Below are 26,057 nucleotides of genomic sequence, written 5' to 3'. Positions count from 1 at the left end.
ACTTACGTTTTCTCGTGAGATCAGGCTGCCTAGACCCAATCAGCTCTAGCTCTAGCGACACACAACATAACCACTCCCAATGGGCAGTAAACACACAAATAAACCATATATTAATAATAATAATAATAATAATAAATACATCCAAGGGATGTAACATCAGAATGAGTAGCCCTTCTATTAAATTTGAATTCTTTTATATTATTTCCCTAATTTCTGTTTATTTCTTCAGCACATTTCTAATCATAATAGTGTTAATAACTCATCTCTAATAACTGATGTATTTTCTCTTTGTCATGATGACAGTAAATAATATTAGACTAGATATTCTTCAAGACACTTCTATACAGCTTAAAGTGACATTTAAAGGTTCATTAAGGTAAAGTTAGGGTAATCAGGCAGGCCATTGTATAACAGTGGTTTGATCTGTAGACAAATACTGCTTAAGAGGGCTAATAATATTGACCTTAAAATGCTTATAAAATAATTAAAAACTGCTTTTATTCTAGCTGAAATAAAATAAATAAGACTTTCTCCAGAAGAAAAAATATTATAGGAAATACTGTGAAAAATTCCTGAATCTGTTCAACATCATTTGAGGTATATTTGAAAATGAAAACAATCACAGAAGAGTAAATCATTTTGACTTCGACTGTGTATTGCAATATGAATATAATTTGACCAGATGATTTCAATAGTTGGGGCGACACGGTGGCTCAGTGGTTAGCACTGTCGCCTCCCAGGAAGAAGGTCACTGGTTCGAGTCTCAGCTGGGTCAGTTGGCGTTTCTGTGTGGAGTTTGCATGTTCTCCCCGTGTTGGCGTGGGTTTCCTCTGGGTGCTCCGGTTTCCCCCACAGTCCAAACACATGCGCTATAGGGGAATTAAATAAACTAAGATGGCCCTAATGTATGAGTGTGTGTGGATGTTTCCCAGTACTGGGTTGCAGCTGGAAGGGTATCCGCTGTGTAAAACATATGCTTGATAAGTTGGCACGGAACTCTATACATTACAGAATTGGTACTTAGTAATTCCATGCTACTTTAATATTTTAATTCCGCTAATAAATGATTACCATTTTCATATACAATATAATGGACCCTTTCCATATTTGGACAACAAATCCTTTATGCAGTCCTATTTGCTGAAATAATAAGAGAAAAACTCCAGGATGGGGTTATCAAGACTTTCAGACGGAGGAAAACAATAGTGTGAGCCTGATAACGGCAGACAGAAGAGAGAATAGGTCAGATTTACTGTCCTGCCTACCCCCATATGAATGTACATATGCTTTTTTAAATCAAAATATTAAAAACTTTCAAGTATTTAAGATGCTGATGAGCGTTAAACACGTCTTAATGAAAAGGCTCCATATAGAGTTACTATTAAAACCCATATTGTGTTCTGCTGACTACAAATCAGTTCTTCCCTTTGTCTTCCCACAGGAAAGAAGAACTCTATTCTCCAGCACAAGGTCCAGCATGACTTGAATTCAGGAGTGTTGAACTACCAGGAAAGTGAGATCATCCAGCAGATCGTGCAGCATGATCGGGACATGGCCCACTGTGCAAACCTTCTGCAAAGTCCATCTCCGCCCGCTCCTCCGTCCCCGACTCCAGTCATCTGGGCTCCACTGATCCAGGCACCTCTACAGGCCGCTGCAGCCACCACATCAGTGGCTATCGCACTAACACACCACCCACATCTTCCCGCTACACTCTTCCGACCTCCAGTTTCCCTTCTCGGATCCAGAAACGAGCCTCCCAGCAGACTTAAGAGATTTCAGACGGTTGCACCAAAAACAGGATCAACCTCTGATTCTCCATCCACCTCCCCATCAAAGCTTCATCCAGGAGTGGATACTCCTCTTCTATCATCCCTTCATACTCAACACTCATCAGTCACCATTAATCCTAGTACTACTACCAATCAGCCAGTGTCATTCAGAAGCTTCACTACTCCATCAGCTTCTCCGACATTAAGCACAGCGCAGCTTCATTCACAACCAAGACAAAAACAGTCAAGTACGCCTCCTCTATCAGCACGCCTGCAAGCAGCAGGAGCACATCCGCCCGGGATCCTCACTACAGCCTCATCAAACACTAGTGCACTTTCAGCAGGACTATCCACTCATTCCCCTACTCACAGTTATCCTCCACCAAAACACCCTCAAACAGGCTCCCTGCAGTTCGCATCTGGAGGAGGGAAGAGTGGGTTAACCCTGTTTCACAGTCCCACACCCGGATCTCCAATCTCCATCCGTTCCCAAGCCCCCGAGAGCTCCACGTCATCCCAGACACAGCCCTCGTTTTCCAGTTACCTTGCTTTGGAAAGGTCAGCGCTGGCCTCGATCGCTCAGTACGGCTCAGCGAACGCCTCGCCGAGCTACACGCCTTTAGCCCTCAGCCCGACCGTTCAGAGTCCCGTCACGGGGAGAACTTTCCAGTACAGTGACCCATCCAGCGCCGCCGGCTCCCACACGTCCCTGCTCCTCCCGCAGTCCTCCTGTCCAGGCCAGCTCCCGGGTCACCACTCCTCCGGGACGGACTCTCCTCTGGGCCGCTTTTATGAGGATTTAAACATACTGTCCAGCTCTCCCCAATCTCTCTGCGTAGAAGGAGCGGGTCAGTCTTCCCCTGGTTATTTATCGCCGTATTTATCACCGACACTAACGCCCAAACCCTGTAGCTCGGTTTCAGGGCACATGTCGGGTCCCGTACAGACTTCTCCAGGCCCTCGAGGTCAGGCTCTTTCAATAGGGACGTCACCCGCACTTTCTCTCCCGCGCACCTCCGATGGGGAACTAGAACCGCTGAGATCCAAACTCCCCTCCAATTTGTGAGGCAAATTCACACCCTCCTAACGCACCAACAGCGATCTTCCTCCGTGTGACCTTTTCTTTCGTTATCTCTGTATGGGCACTGTGTTATAATCTTTTAAATATCTAAATATTACTGTGATTTTAAGAAGGTAAGAACTAACCAGTTATCTTAGAGCTCTAGATTTCTCTCTTTGGTTTTTGCTTTGTTATTCTCCATGAATATATATATATATCTATATGGAATTATATATTTAAATATATGTTAATCAGTCTATAGGAGGGTGTGAGATGCTACGTATATAGAGACCTAAAGGACGTTTCTTTATTTTATATCAATGCCAAATTGATTGGTAAGGGGTTATTAATATGGACACGGACAGAAAGACTCTTTTGCAGGACCCTATGCACACACGCCTGCAGACGAATCTGCTTTTTGCCGGATCCAAAACGCTTTTTAGTCGCCCTAATGAGGATCGCATATTGCTGATCTGTAATCGAAGGGTTGCATTCGAGGAATTGCACCTGTTTATTCATCCTATAAACGTTTGGGATCTTCCGAGGTGGAGAGGAGAACGTAGGAAAACCAAAAAAATTCAGTCCACGTCCTCTTTAGGGTTCCCTTTGCTTTTGTTCTTCAGCCACACTGTAGTAATATCAGCGGGCATTGAGTGGACGTTACAGGAGAGCGTTTGAGAAACGTCCCAACTAAATCACAATTCACTTGTGTCTTCCAGGATCATACGATAGTGTAGCCCTGCAGAGAGAGAGTGTGTGTGTGTGTGTGTGTGTGTGAGGTTTTGCTGGTTTATGAGGACACATTTTATAATGATATGGATATGACCGGTGATGCGATGGCACAGTGAGAAGCACAATGGCCTCACAGCAGGAAGGTTGCTGGTTCGAGTCCCAGCTGGATCAGTTGGCATTTCTGTGTGGAGTTTGCATGTTCTCCCCGTGTTGGCGTGGGTTTCCTCCGGGTGCTCCGGATTCCTTCACAGTCCAAACACATGCGCTATAGGGGAATTGGGTACTGTAAGCTGAATTGTATGTAGTGTATGAGTATGAATGAGTGTATGGGTCTTTCCCAGTCATGTGTAAAACATGTGCTGGATAAGTTGGCGGTTCATTCCACTGTGGCGACTCCAGATTAATTAAGGGATTAAGCTGAAAAGAAAATGAATAATTGGATATGACCTATATATTACAATGTTTAGGTGGTTTGTGAGGACGTGCATTATGTCCTCATAATTCAAAGCTATTAAAAATCATAATTAACTGGGTCTTCATTCATTTTCATTCGGCTTAGTCCATGTATTCATCAGGGGTCACCACAGTGTTATGAACCACCAACTATTCCAGCATATTTTTTATGCAGCGGATACCCTTCCAGCTGCAACCCCAGTACTGGAAAACACCCATACACACTCATTCTCACACACACAGTCATACACTATAGCCAATTTAGTTCATTAATTCCCCTATAGCGCATGTGTTTGGACTGTGGGGGAAACCAGAGCACCACACCAACATGGGGAGAACATGCAAACTCCACAGAATTACCAACTGGCCCAGCCAGGACTTGAACCAGCGACCTTCTTGCTCTGTGGTGACAGTGCTAACCACTGAGCCACCGTGTCACCCTTAGTCTTCTCACATAAAATAAAATTGCCACAGGTTTCCTGTGATGGTTAAAGAGTAGAGCCATGTGGCATAAACGCTTGTTACATAAAATACGTCTATGAAGAGTCCTCATAAACTACTGAAACCAACCTGTGTGTGTGTGTTTGTGTGTGTGTGTGTGTTACTGCTTGATGCTAGTGGCAATCAAGCTTTGACTCAGCAGGAATAGTTTTGCCTTTTCACAGCAGCAGAGAACAAATGGAGAACTTCCATGCAGCGTTTCTGGTGTGTACACAAAGCGAACATCGTCCTAACATCAGTCAGAGCTGCTGAAATGTGATTTGGTTTGTTTTTCTGTCTCTTTAGCTGCTAGATAATCGACATGAAGTGAGATGAGGGAAGGATTGTGAATGTAGCGTGGAAGTCCAAACTATGATGACTATCAAATGTGTTCAGGGTTGGTGATGGAAGATTCGGGAAGACGTCCGTCACACACACACACACACCTGAGTCTCTCACAGGTCAAGTCTCTCAGCCACAGTGGTCTGATTCGGTGGGACACACAGCCACTTTTCGGTGACCTTTGACCCTTGTCAGTTTGAGGACAGAACAACACTGTGACGTGCTGGTATTGTACTGCTGCACAGCACATGATTCAGTTTAACACAACAGAACAAATCATAATATTTATGACTAAATATTAACTAGGTTAATTAGGTTAACTAGGCAGGTTAGGGTAATTAGGCAAGTTATAATAATATTGACCTTAAAATGGCTTTAAAAAAATTAAAAACTGCTTTCATTCTAGCCGAAATAAAACAAATCAGACTTTCTCCAGAAGAAAAAATATTATCAGACATACTGTGAACATTTCCGTGCTCTGTTAAACATCATTTGGGAAATATTTGAAAAAGAAAGGAAATTTCAAAGGGGGGCTAATAATTCTGACTTCAACTGTAAATTGATAGACTATTTCTAGGTCGTTGCTAAGGTGTTCCAAGTAGCTGCTAGGTAGTTGATAGGGTTATCTTGGTTGTTGCTAGATGGCCGCTAGAGTGTTCTGAGTTGTTGGTGGTTGCTTAGGTGTTCGGGGTTGCTAGGTGGTAGCTAGGGTATTCTGAGTTGTTGCTAGGTGGCCGCTAGAGTGTTCTGAGTTGTTGGTGGTCGCTTAGGTGTTTAGGGTTGCTAGGTGGTAGCTAGGGTATTCTGAGTTATTGCTAGGTGGTTGCTAGAGCGTTTCTGGGTTGTTGCTAGGTGGTTGCTAGAGTCTTCTGGGTTGTTGTTAGGTGATTGGTTGGATGTCCTAGGTTGTGAATAGGTGGTTGCTAGAGTATTTCTGAGTTGTTGCTAAGTGGTTGCTGGGGTGATCTCGGTTATTGCTAGGTGGATGCTTGTGCATTCTGGGTTGTTGCTAGGTGATTGCTTGGGTGCTGTAGGCTGTGGCAAGTTGGTTGCTAGAGTATTTCTGGGTTGTTGCTAAGTGGTTGCTAGAGTGATCTGGATTATTGCTAGGTGATTGCTTGAATGTTCTAGGCTGTGGTGAGGTGGTTGCTAGAGTATTTCTGGGTAGTTGCTAGGTGATTGCTTGGGTGTTTTTGGCTGTGGGTATGTGGTTTCTAGAGTATTTCTGAGTTGTTGCTAAGTGGTTGCTAGTGTGAACTGGGTTATTGCTAGTTGGATGCTTGAGCATTTTGGGTCGTTGTCAGGTGATTGGTTGGGTGTTGTAGGCTGTGGCTGGGTGGTTGCTAGAGTATTTCCGAGTTATTGCTAGGGTGGTCTGGATTATTACTTGAGTGTTTTGGAGTTGTTGCTAAGTGGTTGCTAGGATGTTCCTGCTTGTTGCTAGGTGATTGGTTGGGTGTTCTGGGCTGTGCCTTTGTGGTTGCTAGACTATTTCTGAGTTGTTGCTAGGTGTTTGCTAGAGTGATCTGGGTTATTGATCGATAGTTGCTAGAGGATTTTTGAGTTGTTGCTAAGTGGTTGCTAGGCTGGTCTGGATTATTTCCAGGTGGTTACGTGAGTGTTTTGGGGTGGTTGCTAATTGGTTGCCAGGGTGTTCTGGGTTGTTGATTGCTTGGGTGTTCTATGCGGTGGCTAGCAGGTTGCTAGAGTATTTCTGAGTTTTGGCTAAGTGGTTGCTTAAGTTATTTGGGTTATTGATAGGTAGTTGCTTGAGTGTTTTGGGGTGGTTGCTAAGTGGTTGCCAGGGTGTTCCTGATTGTTGCCACGATTGTTGTTATTGCCACAGGGTTGACTGAGTGTTTTTGGGTTGTTGCTAAGTGGTTGCTAGGGCGTTCTGGGTTGCTACTGGGTGATTGCTTGGGTGTTCTAGGTTTTTGCTAGTTGATTGCTAGATTGTTTATGGGTTGTTGCTTAGTGGTTGCGAGGGTGATCTGGGTTATTGCTAGGTGGATTCTTGAGTGTTCCGGGTTGTTGCTAGGTGATTGCTTGGGTGTTCTGGAGTATTTCCAGGTGGTTGCTTGAGTGTTTTTGGGTGGTTGCTAGGGTGTTCTGGATTGTTGCTAGGCGATTGCTTGGGTGTTCTGGCTTGCTGCATAACAGCAATAATTCTTGTCTGCAGCACAGACGCTGTGAGTAACACAATAATTTTCTCTGTATGAAGAGTGAATGCCAGAGTTGTGTCTGCAGACCCGTTTGACTTTGTATTTTCTGTTCTTCTCACCCCTCAGCATGTCTGGAAGTGAAATCAGGAATAGCATTTTGCACACACACAGACACACACACACACACACACACACACACACACACCTGAGAGCGTCTGACCCGAGGAAACGTCCTGAGTTGTGAGAAAGGGAGGCAAAAATGCAGCGAGACACTGATGTATTGAGCAGGTGATGTGTGCTGACTGGCAGGTGCTCTGGACCCCCGCGGGCCCTCACTTCAGTCTGAGGAGCCTCCACACGTCGTATGATTGTTTCTCAGGGTCTTTTAGAAGTTTCCGGAGGGGGTAAAGCATTGATTGTGAAGGTTTTTTTTTCTATGTGACAGTTACATAAATGAAAACACAAAGAGAACCAGAGGGAGTCGAACCTGTTGTTGGCTGATAGCAAGCAGAAGGAGAATTTATCAAAGCGAAAGAGTCACTGATTAGAGACGAGTAGCAGAGCCGTCAGACACAATGCTGTCACTTCAGGGAATCACAAAGTCCTTTATAGGATTCACAAATGTAAAATAAATCTTAAAATCAGAGCGATACGGTCAGTGAGTGTTAATTTGTACAACAGAATCTGTGGTTAAGATGCTACCAAATATTTTCTAGATGTTCATTGGGAAATGCTCTTAAAGGGGTAGTTCACAAAGAAATGAAAATTCTCCCACCATTTACTCATGGTTGACTTGCTGCAAACCAGTTTAGCTTTGTTTTCTTTAGTTTTTGAGAAGGCAAAGGAAGATTTTTTTTTAAATGTTAGAAACCTGTAACTAATTGACTTTCAGAGTGGGAAAAACTCGCTGGTTTGAGCTCCGGCTGGGTCAGTTGGCGTTTCTGTGTTCGGTGTTGGCGTGGGTTTCCTCCGGGTGCTCCTGTTTCCCCCACAGTCCAAACACATGCGCTATAGGGGATTTGGGGAAGCTAAATTGTCCATATATGTGTGTGTATGGGTGTTTCCCAGTGATGGGTTGCAGCTGGAAGGGCATACGCTGTGTAAAACATATGCTGGATAAGTTGGCGGTTCATTTCACTGTGGCAACCCCAGATTAATAAAGGGACTAAGCTGAAAAGAAATTAATAAATGAATGAAAGTAGGAAAAACAAATACTATGGAAGTCGAAGGTTACAGGCTTCCACCATTCTTCAAATTATCTTCTTTTGCATTCAACAAAACTAAATTTAAAACTCAAACTGGCTTGAAACAAGTGAAGGATGAGTAAATGATGGCAGATTTTTTAAAGAAGATTTATGATACAAATAATCAGCATTATTGCTCCAGTTTTCAGTTTTAACTCTTTAGAAAAGACTAATATGATTATTTGATGATCAAGAAGCATTTCTGATTATTATTAACATTTATTATTATTATTATTTATTCATTCATTCATTCATTTTCTTTTCGGCTTAGTCCCTTTATTAATCCGGGGTCGCCACAGCGGAATGAACCACCTACTTATCCAGCACATGTTTTGTGCAGCGGATGCCCTTCCAGCTGCAACCCATCTCTGGGTAACATCCATACACACTTACACACTACGGACAATTTAGCCTACCCAATTCACCTGTACTGCATGTCTTTAGACTGTGGGGGAAACCGGAGCACCTGGAGGAAACCCACGCGAACGCAGGGAGAACATGCAAACTCCACACAGAAACGCCAACTGACCCAGCCGAGTCTAGAACCAGCAATCTTCTTGCTGTGAGGCGACAGCACTACCTACTCCACCACCACGTCACCTATTATTAATATTATTATAAATATTGTTGAAAACAGCTCATAAATATTTGGAAATAGCTTGGCCAGGTTTTATTTTTTAGGATTTTTTATTAAACAGGAAGTTCATTCTAAGCAGAATCTATTGTAGCCATTTTTTCACTCTCACGTTTGATCAATTTAATGCGTCCTTGATTAATATGATCCCAACACCAGCGCTAATGTACATTTAATAATTATTGACAATAATTAAAACCAATTCTGACCTCAGAAGCACACTGAGGTGCACTTTAGGAATGAAAGATGCTTTGATATGTAATCTCATGTATTATTTAGCCAAACACTTGCAGTACGCATTGTGTTTTATTTATAAATTATTGCATATGTTTTTTATTTCTCTGAGAAAGATTTCATTTTTCATGATAAATGGAAGTTCTGATCAGCATGTATTTAATCTATCAAGTTTGATTAATAAGAGTATTGATTTCTTAATTAAAATGGACCGATTCAAAACCTTTGATTAGTAATGTACATTTAATAATTATTGAAAATCATAAAAAAAACATTGGCACATTTCATGTACTATATATATATATATATATATATATATATATATATATATATATATATATATATATATATATATATATATATATATATATATATATATATTAAACAATTGAGAGCAAAATTATTCGCTCTCCTGTGAAATCTTCCTCAAATGATGTTTGACAGATTGAGGAATTTTTCACAGTATTTCCTATATTTTTTCTTCTGGAGAAAGTCTTATTTGCTTTATTTTGGCTAGAATAAAAGCAGTTTTTAATTGTTTTAAAGTCATTTTAAGGTCATTATTAGTCCCTTTAAGCAATATTTGTTTTGGATTGTCTCCAGAATAAACCACTGCTATACAATGACTTGCCTAATTACCCTAACTTTACCCTAATTAACCTAGTTAAGCCTTTAAATGTCACTTTAAGCTGAATACTAGTGTCTTGAAGAATGAAATGAGTTGAAAAAATCTCTGTTAAACAGAAATTGGGTTAAAAATGTAAAGGAATTCAAGTTTAACAGGAGGGTGAATAATTCTGACCTCAGTTATATTCAGCTTGTGTTTAATACAGCCTCTAGAGCTGTTCATAGAGTTATCTATTGCTCCCGCCAGATTTTACTAACAAACCTTTGTCTCATCAATGATATTATCCTGAAGGAAAATGGGAAACTCTCTCTTCATGGAGCCCTGATTCAGGGATGTGTTCACAGGATCTGCAATCTGGACCCCATCCACTTGGCAACATGTGATGCTTCAGATTGTTTGCTAGTCTTCACAGCACATTTCTTAGTGGGATCGTTCCCAATGCCGACAGCTAATCTATCCGCGGCTCCGTTTGCTTTGTTCCTCGGCAGATGGTAATGAAATCAATGGCGGTGATTGAGGATTTGATTTCACACTCACTGAGGAAAAGATGCCGCATTTCTGAATGATCCATGTGTGTGAGGGTGTCAAACAGCACGTGTGTTCAGACTGACAAGGGTCACAGGTGTCCACACTAACAATAATGAAAATCTGTCATCATTTACTCGTCCTCCCACTTCCAAATGCAGCAAAATAAAGGTGCTTCTTGTCTTGCTTCCAGGCCAAATATATAAAGAATCTTGAATCAAAAGCATTTTCTAGACGAGTAAATCAGGGTTTTCTGAAATAATGAGTCAAAATAAAGTGAGTTTTCCCTTAAACAGGCTAAATAATCAGCCAATGGGGAAGTAATATTGTGTTAAAGTGAAAACCAGATTGTTTCGCTTACCCTATTGGGATCTGAAATGTTGTTCTGCTGATTGTTAAAGGCCTCAGTCATCAGTCCGTCATCACAGAGCTTCAGTATTATTATTCTGCTATTATTATTCCCTCCAGAACTGTCTTGAGTATCTGTCTGCGCTCATGTCTCACGCCTCCAAAAGCCACCACGTTCATTGCGTTTCGTCTTCATCTTCTGAGGCGCAGCTCAATTATTAGAGAATAAACACTACAGTGGCAAACTCCAACACACTCAACTACCCCAGCAGGCACAGAACATCAACATGACACGGCAGATTGATGTTGTACCCCAAAGTCATGGGATGTTGCATTTTGTTTGGAAATAGAAATCAGGTTGACGTCAGCACCAAACATTTGGCCGACGTTGCATTTTGGTTACTTTCCAAACTTAAAACAACAGAATATCAACTCTTTGATTACGTTTGTATTGATTTTACATGTGAGTGGTCACAGCATCTTTAAATTTTCTTCACAATAAACAAAACAAGATCCATTCCTCATCCCACCCAGAAAAACACCCACCCCACCCCCCAGCGGTGCCAAAGTCCATGCCATCCCACAAAGCATTACAATCAAGACAATCAACTAACAGGAAATATAAACATAAGATACACATATCTTAAACACAAACATAATAAATACAGGGTATATTTACAGTCTATAACATTATAGAAAATAATACAAATATACATACATGTATGTATTTATTATTATAGGTGGGCATAGACTAATTTTTTAATCTAGATTAATCTCACTATAATCTTGGAATTAATCTAGATTAAAATGGCTCATTTGAATTCGGCCGAAGGCATTCAGAATATGTGTGCTACCCAAATAATGACTAAAAGTAACTCTTTGAGAACGGGTTTCTCTAGCCAGGTGGCGCATTAGACCAGGGGCTCATCTCCTGTTTCCAAAATGCATCACAAACTGCTTGAGAAACTGATCTGCTCTGATAATTAATGATGAAAATAAATGATGTTCAATAAGATGTGCTTGTGTTTACTCACTGTTTATTCAGTTAAACACGAATGTTGAACTGTAGGCCTACATCAGCTCCAAACAGCGATTATTGATGACCTTAATCTGACTAAAGTCATAACTGAACTAAACAGAAATGGAATTAAGACATGTGGAGTGCAGATATTAGTGGCGTTATTGAAGTAAACACCGCCATCAAACTATTACCCTCATGTAGGACTTTTGGCCATATTTTCCAACAAGATCCACACACGCGACTGTCAGTAAAGGACCACACACACACACACACACACGCACACACACACACACACAGACACACACGCACACACACACACACACAGACACACACACATGGCGAAATGCGGAAGTTTTTTTCTTTCCATTTGGCATGCTTATTAAATTCCATAACACTCTCACCAGTCTTTACTCCTTATTTGCGTCTAATACCCCAGTTTGTCAGGGGGGCATGAATGAAATGTTCATGAGTGAATGTGAAACTGCTGAACTGCAGTTAAAGTCACCCGAAATTACAGGAAACTCTTCCATGAAAGCACTTCACGTAAACACCTTCATTATATTATTGTCTATTAAGGTGAATAACTAGATGACAGATCTCCATGTAAGCGTAGTCAGTAGTGTCTGTGAAGTAAGTCAAAGATCCAGAAGGGCATCCAGCTAGTTTGATTCAGAAGGGCACTTTTTTGTCAGAAGGCTCACCGGTTTATTTTAAAGAACCCGCTCCGTTTTATTTGTGTATGTTTTACTGGAACGCATAAACTCTACAGGTGCCTGATAGTTAGATGTGGAGCTAACGTTAATCAGATTTACTCTTGTGAATGGCATCCATGTTAGCACGTCATGTTTGATGTGGTAATTCCACAGTAGGAATACACACAGGTTCGAAGACTCATTCTTGCCACCTACAGTGCAATTCGGCCAAGTATACATCCACACTAATATATCAAGGTGAAAGTCATCATAGCTTGTGTAGAATAGACCCAGCTCCCAACCCAACTTTGAGAATAGATTAACGCAGATATTTTTTTAATCGTGCGATAAGAGTCTCACGTCAACACAGAACGTTAACGCCGATAATGGCTCACCACTAATATATACCTACCCATACATATACGTACACGCATACATATGTACACATATATTAGGGATGCAACAATACAGTTAACCTACGGTACAATACATACCTCAGTTTTTAACACAGTTTTCGGTTCGGTTCTGATGGCTTGACACAAACTGGAATCATCATTTAAAAGCAGCACAACTGGTTGCACTGGTATATCTTTTCATCCTTAATTTCAAACAATATTGATGGAAGTTTTTTTCCCAAAGCTCATACACCTCCTCACATTCCCACACCATATGTATATCAACATCTCATGATGTTACAGCTTGACATTGTGTGGACATTACCACCATTACCACCATTTTGGTCACCTAAAATCAACCAAATATCAACGTCATTTCACGTCATTATTGGACATCAAAATAATGTTGTTCTTAGATGCTGTCGACCTAAATCTAACATATTATTAATGTCTTATGATGTTGTGTGTCTGCTGGGATATTTCTCTGATCAATATTTGTGACAGTTTATCAGGAAGTGGCCATATTGTTCTCTTTTGTTTCTCTTTGAATAGAAATGCTGCTTTATTAGAAAATATTGTATGAGATGTTCGAGTTTTGCACATAAATTAAATTCACATCTGTGTATGGAAACAGAGCTAGTGTGAGAAACCGCGACATTCTGGAGCACAGGTGTCAAACTCAGTTCCTGGAGGGCCGCAGCTCTGCAGAGTTTAGCTTTAACCCTACTTAAACTCACCTGATCCAACTAATTGAGTCCTTCAGGCTTGTTTGAAACCTACAGGTAAGTGTGTTGGAGCAGGGCTGGAACTAAACTGCGCAGGGCTGCGGCCCTCCAAGAACTGAGTTTGACACCTCTGATCTGGAAGATTGATACATTGTAGCGTTCAACTGACAAAATTCAAATGTTTCAAAATGGTTTGGAATGCTTTTGAAGAATGACATCAGTGTTGTTCTTCAAAAGCATTCCAAACCACATTGAAACGTTTGAATTTTGTCAGTTGAGCGGCAGCTGCTACATTAGCCCCTTTCACACGGTGATGCTACATATCCAGAAAATTACCAGAACGACGTTATCGGTGTATTCAAATACGTGCTGTTCACACAGACACAGATGTTCTGGAATTTTTCCAGTAAGGACCATTTACACATCCATTCCAAAATACCGATATCTTCTGACATAATTAATCAGAAATGAGCTCTAAACCGCCAAGCTTGTATTAAACATCAGTCTTTATCTTGATAGTTTTACTTTTATTTAAAACTTTAGCATTCATGTAGGGGCTTTTGTCCCAGCGACAGAACAAATAACTTCGCTAACGTTAAGGCTGATTTATACTTTTACATCAAGCAGACGCGTACGCTCCAGCATGTAGTTAAAAATTTAACTACACATCGCAATGACAAGTAGCACAAGCTCTGTGATTGGTCGGCTTGGTAGTGGTGACCAGATCTAGAGCATACCTGTCAACATTGGGATGTGAAAATAAGGGATATGAATGAACGAATGAATCTCATTGATTTAGATTTTAAATAACAGAGGTGTCACTTTAAAAATGCACACATCTAACGTTATAACTCGATTGGGTTCCTAACTTTTTTGTGCTCATTTAGTACAAAATTAGTTGTGTTTGAAAAAAACCACCAAGTCGACATGTTTAGATGTTGTTATTATTAATAATTATGTGTATATGTCTGTTCAAACACACTCAAAGCCCAGACTTTCGCTCTGCTTCAAATCACGTGTACAGAATCCATTTGGAAAACAGTGTCTATCACTGTGGAGCGTGTCAGCTGACAGTCACGCACCGCTATATGAATGGACTGTTTTTAGGATTGCATAGGAGGGGCGACGACACCTGTAATGAAAAGGAAAGGACTTGCGCTGTTTTCACATTTATTTCACAGTGTTTTCATGCCTAAATAAAATGAAAGCACAGAACAGACTCACATTTAAGAGCAAAGGGTGGCCCCTGGTGGTTCAGCGGTATGGGTTGTGTATTGCCACCCTTCGTAGAAAGACTAAAAATATGGGAGAAAATACCTTTACAGGATGATAGTGATATTGAACTGTAAAATACGGGAGAATGCTGGGAAATACAGGACGGTTGACGGGTATGATCTAGAGCTGCGAGCCTGATGGAGCGAGTGCTTACAAGTGTTGAGTCCCGTAGAGAAGCTCCATACGGAGACTTTTATTTTGTGTTTATGATTAAAGTTGTTGCACGTCCGCTGGTTCCCGCTTCTAAACGAGCGAGATTGAGCCACTTCTACATTAAGGTGGCGCTTAGAAAAAAAAAAAAACACCCATGAAGAAACTCGACACAGAGGAACATAAACACCTGCTGCCAGCTAGTGTTTCAGAAGTGTTATTGCAGAGCAACGCAGAAGTATAAATGCACAGCAACGTGCAAGGCAGGCGCTGTGGGCCACGCAGAAGTATAAACCAGGCTTAACCATCTGACAGAGGCTGCATTGTTTACACATTTGACGACATTACGAATTCTGATGGATATTGTGAACGGCATCGATGAAAAGATGTGGAGGAACACTTTCACATGTCGAGATGTTGAAGTCAGAATTATTAGCCCCCCTGTTTATTTTTCCCCCAATTTCTGTTTAACAGAGAGCAGATTTCTTCAACACATTTCTGCACATAATAGTTTTAATAACTCATCTCTAATAACTGATTTATTTTCTCTTTGTCATGATGACAGTAAATAATATTAGACTAGATATTCTTCAAGACACTTCTATACAGCTTAAAGTGACATTTAAAGGCTTAACTAGGTTAATTAGGTTAACTAGGCAGGTTAGGGGAATTAGGCAAGTTATTGTATAATGATAGTTTGTTCTGTAGGCTATCGGAAACAAATATAGCTTAAAGGGGCTAATAATATTAACCTTAAAATGGCTTTTAAAAAAATTAAAAACTGCTTTTATTCTTACCGAAATAAAACAAATAAGACTTTCTCCAGAAGAAAAAATATTATCAGAAATACTGTGAAAATTTCCTGGCTCTGTTAAACATCATTTGGGAAATATTTAAGGGGGCTAATAATTCTGACTTCAACTGTACATTTGAGTTTGTGCTGCAGCTTGAGAGAAACTTTTTAAACTGAAAGACTCCTGGTGTTGTACACTAGACTACTCAGATCAGACTCACAGGAGCGCTGCTTTAAGTGCGCGTGCGTCATGCAGGTAAACTCACAGCAGTTTATCATGAGCATTTTATCCGTCACTTTTTCCACAGTTGGCACTAATGATTTAAAAGGATTTAAAGTCGTTTATTGTCATTAAACTGCGCGGATGTGAACGCGTCTGATTGGTCGGAGTAATCATCTCACGTCAGAGTGTTCTAACCATGAACGCGCTTGTTCTAGCAACTGTCTTTCTGCGTTCACACAGCGCAGCATTCCAGCAAATTACCGGTAATATTACAACTTCTCCTTCCAGAAAATTGACAGAACTAATTTGCAAGTATTGTTCACATGATCCCTAATTTGCTAGAAAGGTCTGTGTGAAATGGGCTGTTGTAGCACTGTACCGCTCAACTGACCAAATTCAAATGTTTCAATGTGGTTTGGAATGCTTTTGAAGAATGACATCAGTGTGACGTCATCAGCATTCCAAACCACATTGAAACATTTGAATTTTGTCAGTTGCTACAGCTGCTACAATGTATCAATCCTCCAGAGTGTAGAATGGGTCTGTTATTTAAGAGGGCCGCGTTTGTGTTTGGCACAGCACTGTTTGAACTCACGTCACTGTCTGTTTTTCTTCTCTTTATAAAGCATGATATCTACTTCTGCGTTTATTTTGGTGTTCCTGACATAGTTTTGTGATGTCCACCAAATGTTTTGTTCTTTCATTGTTCAGATCCAGCAGAAACACTTGTATTGAGTCTGAGAAACACATTAGCACCTTTAGTTTTCAGGACAGAAATGAAGACACATCATTCTATGAGCTGAATCAGAGACGGGTCGATCTGTGGATGGGGTTTTCTTTCTTTTGTGTTGCTTTGAAATGAGTGTAAACTTGAGGAAACAGCAATAAGTGTGATGTAGCTGTGGTGGTGATGATGATGATGATGATCCTCATGTGCTTCAGGACACCAATCAAACCTGGAGGAAGAGAAGCACAGATTATTACGAAAAGATCTAATAAAAATATCAACTATTAGGCCGCGTCACTGTTCTGATTTGTTGTTGAATTGCATGCAGAACACTTGAAAGATGTGTGTGTGTGTGTGTGCGTGTGTGTGCGTGTGTGTGTGTGTGTGTGCGTGCATGCTTGCGTGCGTGTGTGTGTGTGTGTGTTTATTTTCATCATACACTGTAAAACACCCCTAGCTCATTACAGGTACGTCTGCCTGCAGTTTTTGTATTTGCAAATCCACCAGAGGGCGCTGTGGACGCTTTTTATGGTCTTCTGCTGCTGTAGCCCATCCGCCTCAAGGTTGGACGTGTTGTGTGTTCAGAGATGCTCTTCTGCAGACCTCGGTTGTAACGAGTGCTTATTTGAGTTACTGTTGCCTTTCTATCAGCTGGAACCAGTCTGGCCATTCTCCTCTGACCTCTGGCATCAACAAGGCATTTGCGCCCACAGAACTGCCGCTCACTGGATATTTCCTCTTTGTCGGACCATTCTCTGTAAACCCTAGAGATGGTTGTGCGTGAAAATCCCAGTAGATCAGCAGTTTCTGAAATACTCAGAGGAGCCCGTCTGGCACCAACAACCATGCCACGTTCAGTGTCACTTAAATCCCCTTTCTTCCCCATTCTGATGCTTGCTTTGAACTGCAGCAGATCCTCTTGACCATGTCCACATGCCTAAATGCACTGAGCTGCTGCCATGTGATTGGCTGATTAGATATTTACGTAGACATTGGTAGACATAGACGTAGACATTGGCAGGTGGACAGGTGTACCTAATAAAGTGGCCAGTGGCCATATAATAAAGTGGCCATATATATATGTATGTTTTTACACAGCGAACGCCCTTCCATCCACAAGCCATCACTGGGAAACACCCATACACACTCATTCACACACACACTCATACACTACAGCCAGTTTAGTTCATCAATTCCCCTATAGCCCTATATGGGGGAAACGGGAGCACCCGGATCAGTCCCTTTATTAATCAGGGGTGACCACAGCGGAATGAACCGCCAACTTTTACAGCATCTGTTTTACACAACACATGCCCTTCCGGCAACAACCCAACACTGGGAAACACCCATACACACTCATATTCACACACACTCATACACTACGGCCAATTTAGTTCATCATTCCCCTATAGTGCATGTGTTTGAACTGTGGGGGAAACCCACGCCAACACAGGGAGAACATGCAAACTCCACACAGAAACACCAACTGACCCAGCTGGGACTTGATCCAGAAACCTTCTTGCTGTAAGGTGATCGTGCTACCCACTGCGACACTGTGACGCCATAATAATAATAATTAAATAAAAATTCAAATACTAGAACAGAATAAAGTATATTAACAGTCATCATTATGGGTGAAACAGCAATAATAAATAATAATAATCAGTATATTTACAATGACTCATTTATAATAATAATCTAGATCTCTCTCTCTCTCTCTCTCTCTCTCTCTCTCTCTCTCTCTCTCGGCCTGATAAACTGTGTCTAATTAGTCGTGGAAGTGACTGTTGTGCTGTCGATGTGTTTGTGTTGTTGTTCAGTCAGGACGTGGTTTTGCGAGGTCACTGACCCAGAAAGAGCGCCTCTGCTGTTCCTGTGGCCGTGTGAATGACGTCTGCTGGATAACGCTGATCCGCTTCTCCAGGTCAAACACTCAAGTAATTAATCCCTTTTGCTCTTCACGTTCTCCTTTTCATTTCTCCATCTCCACTGCCGCAGACTCTTGGGCAGAAATAAAGCTCTATGTGAATTAAAGTGTTTTCTAGTGGCATTTGAAGGTCTGCGGGGATTATGCTGGATTCTGGCCATGCAGAGAGCAGAAGTGTGCCAGAAAGAGTCAAACACAAACTAATCTGAACCCAGAAAACGGACATCCTCTCTGCTTAAAGGCCTGTAAATCAGCCAAATCTTTGTTTATTTATTTATTTATGTATTTATTTATTTATTTATTTATTGGTAAGTTGAATCATGCAGAAGGCTTGTTTATATTTATTTTACAAACTATTTTTGTCATTGGATGGGTGTCACGGTGGCGCAGTGGGTAGCACAATCACCTCACAGCAAGAAGGTTGCTGGTTCGAGTCTCGGCTGGGTCAGTTGGCGTTTCTGTGTGGAGTTTGCACGTTCTCCCTGTGTTGGCGTGGGTTTCCCCCACAGTCCAAACACATGCACTATAGGGGAATTGATGAACTAAATTGGCCGTAGTGTATGAGTGTGTGTGAATATGAGTGTGTATGGGTGTTTCCCAGTGTTGGGTTGTTGCCGGAAGGGCATCTGTTGTGTAAAACATCTGCTGTAAAAGTTGGCGGTTCATTCCGCTGTGGTCACCCCTGATTAATTAAGGGACTAATCCGAAAAGAAAATGAATTATTGTCATTGGATGTATCTTAGAAAGATGCTTATTAAGATGCTTATTAATTAATTAGTTAGAATTAATTAATTATTAATTATTGCTTATTAATAGAGATATGTTTGTGTTTCTGGTATACAGCTTTGTGTTATTCATTTTTGTCACTCATTTATTTATTTATTATGTTGATTTATTTATATTTAATATATATTTGTCTCATTTTTTTTTATTTAATTTATTTAATTTTATTTTTAACATTTTTTTTTATTTATTTATTTTTTATGTTTTGTTTATTCTGGTAAATTTGATATGGATTATTTTACACAATATAAACAAGTACTATTAGTCGTAGTAAGTAGTAAATGAAGTGCATTCTGTAAGCTTTAGATTTATGTGAGCTTAGAAGATGCTTAAATAACATTTTACTGTTTTAATCTGCATCTATGAAAGATTTTCACTAATCCTGAGATACATTTCTGTGTGTGAACACATTATCTGAGATTTAACTGCTTACTTTCCCCCTTTCTTTCTTTCTTTCTTTCTTTTTTTCTTTCTATATACATATAGAAATTTAGATTTTTTTTATTTTTAAAAAATATTTCCCAAATGATGTTTATCAGAGCAAGGAAATGTTCACAGTATGTCTGATAATATTTTTTCTTCTGGAGAAAGTCTTATTTGCTTTATTTCGGCTAGAATAAAAGCAGTTTTTAATTGTTTAAACACAATTTTAAGGTCAATATTATTAGCGTCTTTAAGCAATATTTGTTTCCAATAGTCTCCAGAACAAACCATCATTATACAATAACTTGCCTAATTACCCTAACCTGCCTAGTTAACCTAATTAACCTAGTTAAGCCTTTAAATGTCACTTTAAGCTGTATAGAAGTGTCTTGAAGAATATCTAGTCTAATATTATTTACTGTCATCATGGCAAAGAGAAAATAAATCAGTTATTAGAGATGAGTTATTAACACTATTATGATTAGAAATGTGTTGGAGAAATCTTCAAAAATAAAATTTAAATCAGTTGATCTTGCACAGAAATGCTGGACTCACCTGATTTGTTTACAAATGGGTTGCGGATCCAGTGTTTCCTCTAGGATGTTTTCCAGCTGGGGCGGCAGGTCTTTTTTACACAGATCTACCAACTACCTGTGGTGTTATTTCAATGACAAATGTCGTGAGTGCAGTATTAGAAGTCGAGATCGCATTTATATTATAGCCTACAGCATGCGGATCTTTGCTTGCGCGCAGATTTTTTCTTCTCGTGCACAGAACTTCTTGCACACCCCCTCAAATATAAGCCGCTTTAAGAGTGCGCAGATCTTCTTGTGCGCTCTCAAATAAACGCTGCTGAAGTGCGATTTAGTACGTTTATGTAACGAGTATGTCTCCAGCATTTATTAGATTTTCTAGGAATATTTATGAATGCCTCCGGTAATAATGCGTCCTGAAATAAAGTAAAACGGCTATACGTCGATTTTGCTGGCCTCACGCATCACGCACCCGTCACAGTCAGCCAGTCAGTCAGCACGTCACCTTAAAGGGTTAAACACACGACGCACAGCACTACTACAGTTATAGAAAAGTTCGGGCTGTTATAATTTACTTACCTTTTAATACGTTTTGGTGCGATTATCACCTGCTATTTAAAAAAAAAATAGAATGTTTTGAATGAGAAGCTGTAATGTAGCCGTGGCGGGATGAATTTTGGCGTGGCACCCCGCCATGGAAGAATGAACGTAGTGGAAACTATGGGATCTATTCCTTGGCAGTTTGGGTTTTTTTTTTTATCTTTAAGCTATATATTTTTTCAGATAGTCTACAGAACAAACCATCATTATACAATAACTTGCCTAATTACCCTAATTACCCCACCTGATCTTGCACAGAAAGGCTGGATTCACCTAATTTGTTGATAAATGGATTGCGGATCTATTCCTTGGCCGTTTGGGGGTCCTTCACAAGACATTTTCCCTTTAGCAAAGAAACTTTCCAAAGAGACGCCTGTTCTTTACTCACTTTGCTGCTTGTGAGTTACATTTGAGATGTACATTTGAGATTTTTCAAAATAAAAGATCCTTCAGACTCATAATAAATAAAACAGAAATAATTAATGATTTCTTGTGAGGCCCGGTACCAATTGATCCACAGACTGGTAAGGGTCTGTGGCCTGGTGGTTGAGGACCACTGCTATAAATGACTCTAGTTTCATTTGGATATTTTCTAATATATTAGCTATGATTTTATATGTATAGTCATGTAATCATCATCCTAACTGCTCTTTCTGCCATTTCGTGCTGGGTTTTGAGGATTTACGCTTTTTTTATTTTTGGCGAGTGCTGAGAATGTGCACTTTGACATTTCCAACCCTCCATAAACTCTCTATTAGATCTTTTATTCGCTTATTTATTTATTTCTTGCTCAGCACGAAATCCTGCCTACAAAAAGCCGGTAACATCTGGCGCCCGGGCATCTGTGCACTGCCAAAATCTGCCCGAGCTCCAGCTTTCAGCAGCGGTGTCAGGCTCCGGGCCCTGGACGCACCCAGCGGCTCAAAGCAGGTTGAGGGCCTCTTAACCCACTTCTGCGGATTACACACACACACACACACACACACACACACACACGCACACACGCACACACACACACACACACACAGGGACAGCGGTTAAAGTCAGGACAGGAGGACGGGATTCTGGCTGTCAAATTCAGCTCCAGTGACGCTCAGAAGAATGATGATGATAATGATGAAGCTCACCATTCACACCATTGAAGGTCCTGTCAAATTAAAACAAGTATTTTTATGTCAGTATCAGTATGTTATCTTTAAGGATATCTAGTGTGCTCCAAAACAGTGATAACATCAACATTAAGAAGATACAGTCCTGATATAAACATCCAAAGTTTGCAGTTCGTCTCATCTGCCTAAATTGGTTAATTATTTATTCAGTGTCTCCTCTTCAGTTTCTCATCAAATGTTCTGACCAATCAAATGCTCTCTGGTATCTGACATGCCCCGCCCCCTTCTTTTCATTGGCTGTTCATTTGATGCGCTTGAGCTCAACCACTCTCACTGGCAGAGCTGGGAGAGAACGAAACGCTTTTGGTTGTTTTTTTCAAAGGGGAGGGGCTACTCTATGCCCCACCCACTCTTCATGTTTCAGTCGAGATTACCTCAAATATCAAATAAAAAAGCACATTTCAAAGCACTTTACAGGAGATTTAAAGGGACAGTTCATCAAAAAACTAAAGTCCGCATGACATTAATATTTACAGTGTTTATTTTACTAGCTCACACTGTTATTCTTTAGGTGATCAATTAATCTGTGCGAGTTAATACAGTTTTTAAAATAAAACTGTTTTGGTAATCTTCAATCAAAGTCGGACCATTTGTTCCCGTGTTTGACTAACTTTCACTCAACAAGATGGCTTCCATAACAACTGTATATTAATATTCTTTACCACGCCTCTCTCACTGTTAGTTTGTAATGAGGGAATGATGTAGAAAAGAAAGCCCCACCCCCCCTTCTTCATAATGCTGGCCACATTTCTGAACACACTCAAGAGTGATGTGTGAGGGGAAGGGAATTAAAACAAATCTTTCACACCCAAAATAAGTTTGTTTTGACATAATATATATGGGTGAACTGTATATATATATATTTATATATATATATATATATATATATATATATATATATATATATATATATATATATATATATATATATATATATATATATATTTTTTTTTTTTTTTTTTTATATAGTTGAAGCCAGAATTATTAGCCCCCCTTTGAATTTTCTTTTTAAAATATTTCCCAAATGATGTTTAACGGAGCAAGGAAATGTTCACAGTATGTCTGATAATATTTTTTTCTTCTGGAGAAAGTTTTATTTGTTTTATTTTGGCTAGAATAAAAGCAGTTTTTAATTTTTTAAACACATTTTAGGGTCAATATTATTAGCCCCTATCTAGTCTAATATTATTTACTGTCATCATGACAAAGAGAAAATAAATCAGTTATTAGAGATGAGTTATTAAAACTATTATGATTAGAAATGTGTTGAAGAAATCTGCTCTCTGTTAAACAGAAATTGGGGGAAAAAATAAACAGGGGGGCTAATAACTCTGACTTCAACTATATATATGTATATATATATATATATACAGTATATACACAAACACACACACTACTGGACAAAAGTTTGGGGTCAGTGTGAATGTTAAATGTTTTAAATAAGCTTCTCCTGCTCACCAAGGCTGCATTTATTTCATCAAAAATACAGTACAGATTGTGAAATTCTGAAATGTTATTGCACTATAAAATAACTGTTCAAAGGTAGATTATCAGTTAATTTATTCATTTAATCCAGTGATTTTAAAGATGATTTTTCAGCTTCATTACTCCAGTCTTTAGTCACATGATCCTTTAGAAATCACTCTAATATTAATTATTATTATTGTTATTAATTGTAATAGTAATAAAAGTAATAATGACTGGAGTGATACTTTCATTTGAGAATACATACAATTAGAAAGTTCATTCATTCATTTTCTCTTCGGCTTAGTCCCTTTATTAATCCGGGTTGCCACAGCAACGGTACGCTACAAATAATTAATTTGTTATGAATTAATTAATTATTCATAAATAATTGATTTACCTCCGCCTGTGACGACGATGCCATCGTCCATCGCGATGTTTCCCATTAGACATCGTACGAAGCCAAATTGGTCGACGTCGCCCAACCCTAGTATAGTTTTATTTCTATCACATATACAAAATAAAATTCAATGTCAAAACAAACTTTTATTTTGAATGCAATTAATTCTGATTAATGTTTGCCAAGCACTAAAAAAAACATACAAATATACAATTAAAAAGCTTCATAATAAAGATTGTGTTGATAATAAAGATTTTCGGCATCTAGACTGCAGCTCTGCACAGGATGTAGAAATGGCCGTGTCCATCTGAGCCTGGTTTCTCTCCAGAATGTTTTTCTTTCACTTTGGTCAATTGGTGAAGTTTGTTCCTCCGCTGTTGCCTCTGGCTTGCGTAGTTCGAGATCCGTAGAGCTGCGCATCGATGCATTTGCTCTTCAGCGTTTGGACTCTCAGCAATGACAATTAACCCACACTGAACTGAACTAAACTGAACTTCAACTCTGAACACTGGACTGACACCGTTTCAATTTACTAGAACTTCTATGTCAAGCTGCTTTGACACAATCTACATTATAAAAGATGTAGTAGAAGTTGGAGTAGGCAGATGTCCGGAGCAAAAATCAGTCCATATTGAGCTCTTCCTCAGTGTATCTGACTTCCTTCTGTCAGATGAACACCGTCCGAGTAGTTTTACATTTGATCCAGGCTCTTCTTGTTGTATAATGGTGTTTGAGAGTGACTTTTATTTTGAAGCTTCTAAAAGTGCATAAATCCGTCATCAAAATAACCCAGACGCCACCAGTGGGTCAACACGAGTGTTATCAAGCGGATCGGTGTGTTTCTGATACAGAAATAGTTCCAGTTTTTACAATAGAAACTGCAATCACTGACTACTAGTGTATGTGTGTGTGTGCGTGTGCGTGTGTGTGTGTGTGTGTGAGCGCACGTTTGTGAGTAAATGTGTTTTGTGTGTGTGTGTGTTTATTTCGGAGTGTTTGTTTGTCTCTGTGTAATTGTGTCTCTGCATGTGTGTGTGTGTGTGTGCTCATGTAAAGGGCTTTTCTGAAGCTTGTAATGGAGTCAGTGATGTGTGTGTCCACGCGTGTGTGTGTGCGTGTGTGTGAGGAAGGAGGAGGATTTTAGATGCTTTTCATTCAGTCTTTGAAGATGCTGAAACTACAAAGACTCTAAAGCTTCATTACAGAGACAAAACAACAAACAGTGGCCTGTGTGTGTGTGTGTGCGTGTGTGTGCGTGTGTGTGTGTGTGTCAGGGAGAGAGATCTTCCACCATGTTTTGTAGTCAGACTTCATTTTAGCCATTATGGCTAAACTGTAGGGTGGCTCAGTGGTTAGCACTGTGGCCTTACAGCAAGAAGGTTGCTGGTTCGAGTCCCGGCTGGGTTTCTGTGTGGAGTTTGCATATTCTCCCCGTGTTGGTGTGGGTTTTTTCGGGTGCTCCGGTTTCCCCCACAGTCCAGGGGAAACTGATGAACTAAATTGGCCGGAATGTGTGTGTATGGGTGTTTCCTAGAACTGGGTTGCAGCCGGAAGCGCATCTGCTGCGTAAAACATATGCTGAAATAGTTGGCGGTTCATTCCGCTGTGGCGACCTCTGAAGTAGAGACTAAGCCAAAGGAAAATAAATGAATTAGTCCAGAAAACAAGAGAAGAGTGGAGACAGATTGTTGTTGTCGGCTGCATTCATCCTCGTGTTGATTGTGTATTTCTCTGAAGAGGTCATGAAGGGGTCATCATCAGTTCAGCAGAGGCTCATTTCAGAACACACTTCAGTCGTCTTCATATGCGTTTACTGGATGACACACCAGTAAAACAGCAATCATTTGACAAGCTCTGCACTTACAGTCCTGACACACACACACACACACACGCATACAATCACACTCATACAAAAAGACACAAACAAATACGCAAACATATCATACACACTTAAACGAACGTACAAATAGACACACACACATACTCTCATACACACTTAAACATAAAGAGACAGAGACACACATACATGCATGCAAACATACAAATACAAGCACACACTTAAACATGCATACAAACAAATATAAACACACACACATACATACATTCAAAGATACAAACTCATAGACACATACAAATTCAGTAC

The 26,057-nt window shown here is 40.0% G+C and overlaps 1 protein-coding gene across 1 annotated transcript in view; it reads left to right on the top strand.

The window, feature by feature from the left end:
• The window catches only part of hcn4 (hyperpolarization activated cyclic nucleotide-gated potassium channel 4), a 168,937-nt gene extending 165,983 nt beyond the window's left edge, over positions 1-2,954 (top strand). The window contains exon 8 of the mRNA XM_056478009.1: positions 1,442-2,954. Within this exon, the coding sequence (XP_056333984.1) occupies positions 1,442-2,838 (1,397 nt within the window). The 3' untranslated portion in view covers positions 2,839-2,954. The remainder of the gene's footprint in view (positions 1-1,441) is intronic.
• The last annotated feature ends 23,103 nt before the right edge of the window (positions 2,955-26,057 follow it).

This window comes from Danio aesculapii, chromosome 18, assembly GCF_903798145.1.
Source record: "Danio aesculapii chromosome 18, fDanAes4.1, whole genome shotgun sequence".
In the NCBI taxonomy this organism is placed as follows: Eukaryota; Metazoa; Chordata; class Actinopteri; order Cypriniformes; family Danionidae; genus Danio; species Danio aesculapii.
The sequence above is the reverse complement of the archived record's forward strand: the minus strand, read 5'-3'. Positions and strand labels throughout refer to the sequence as shown.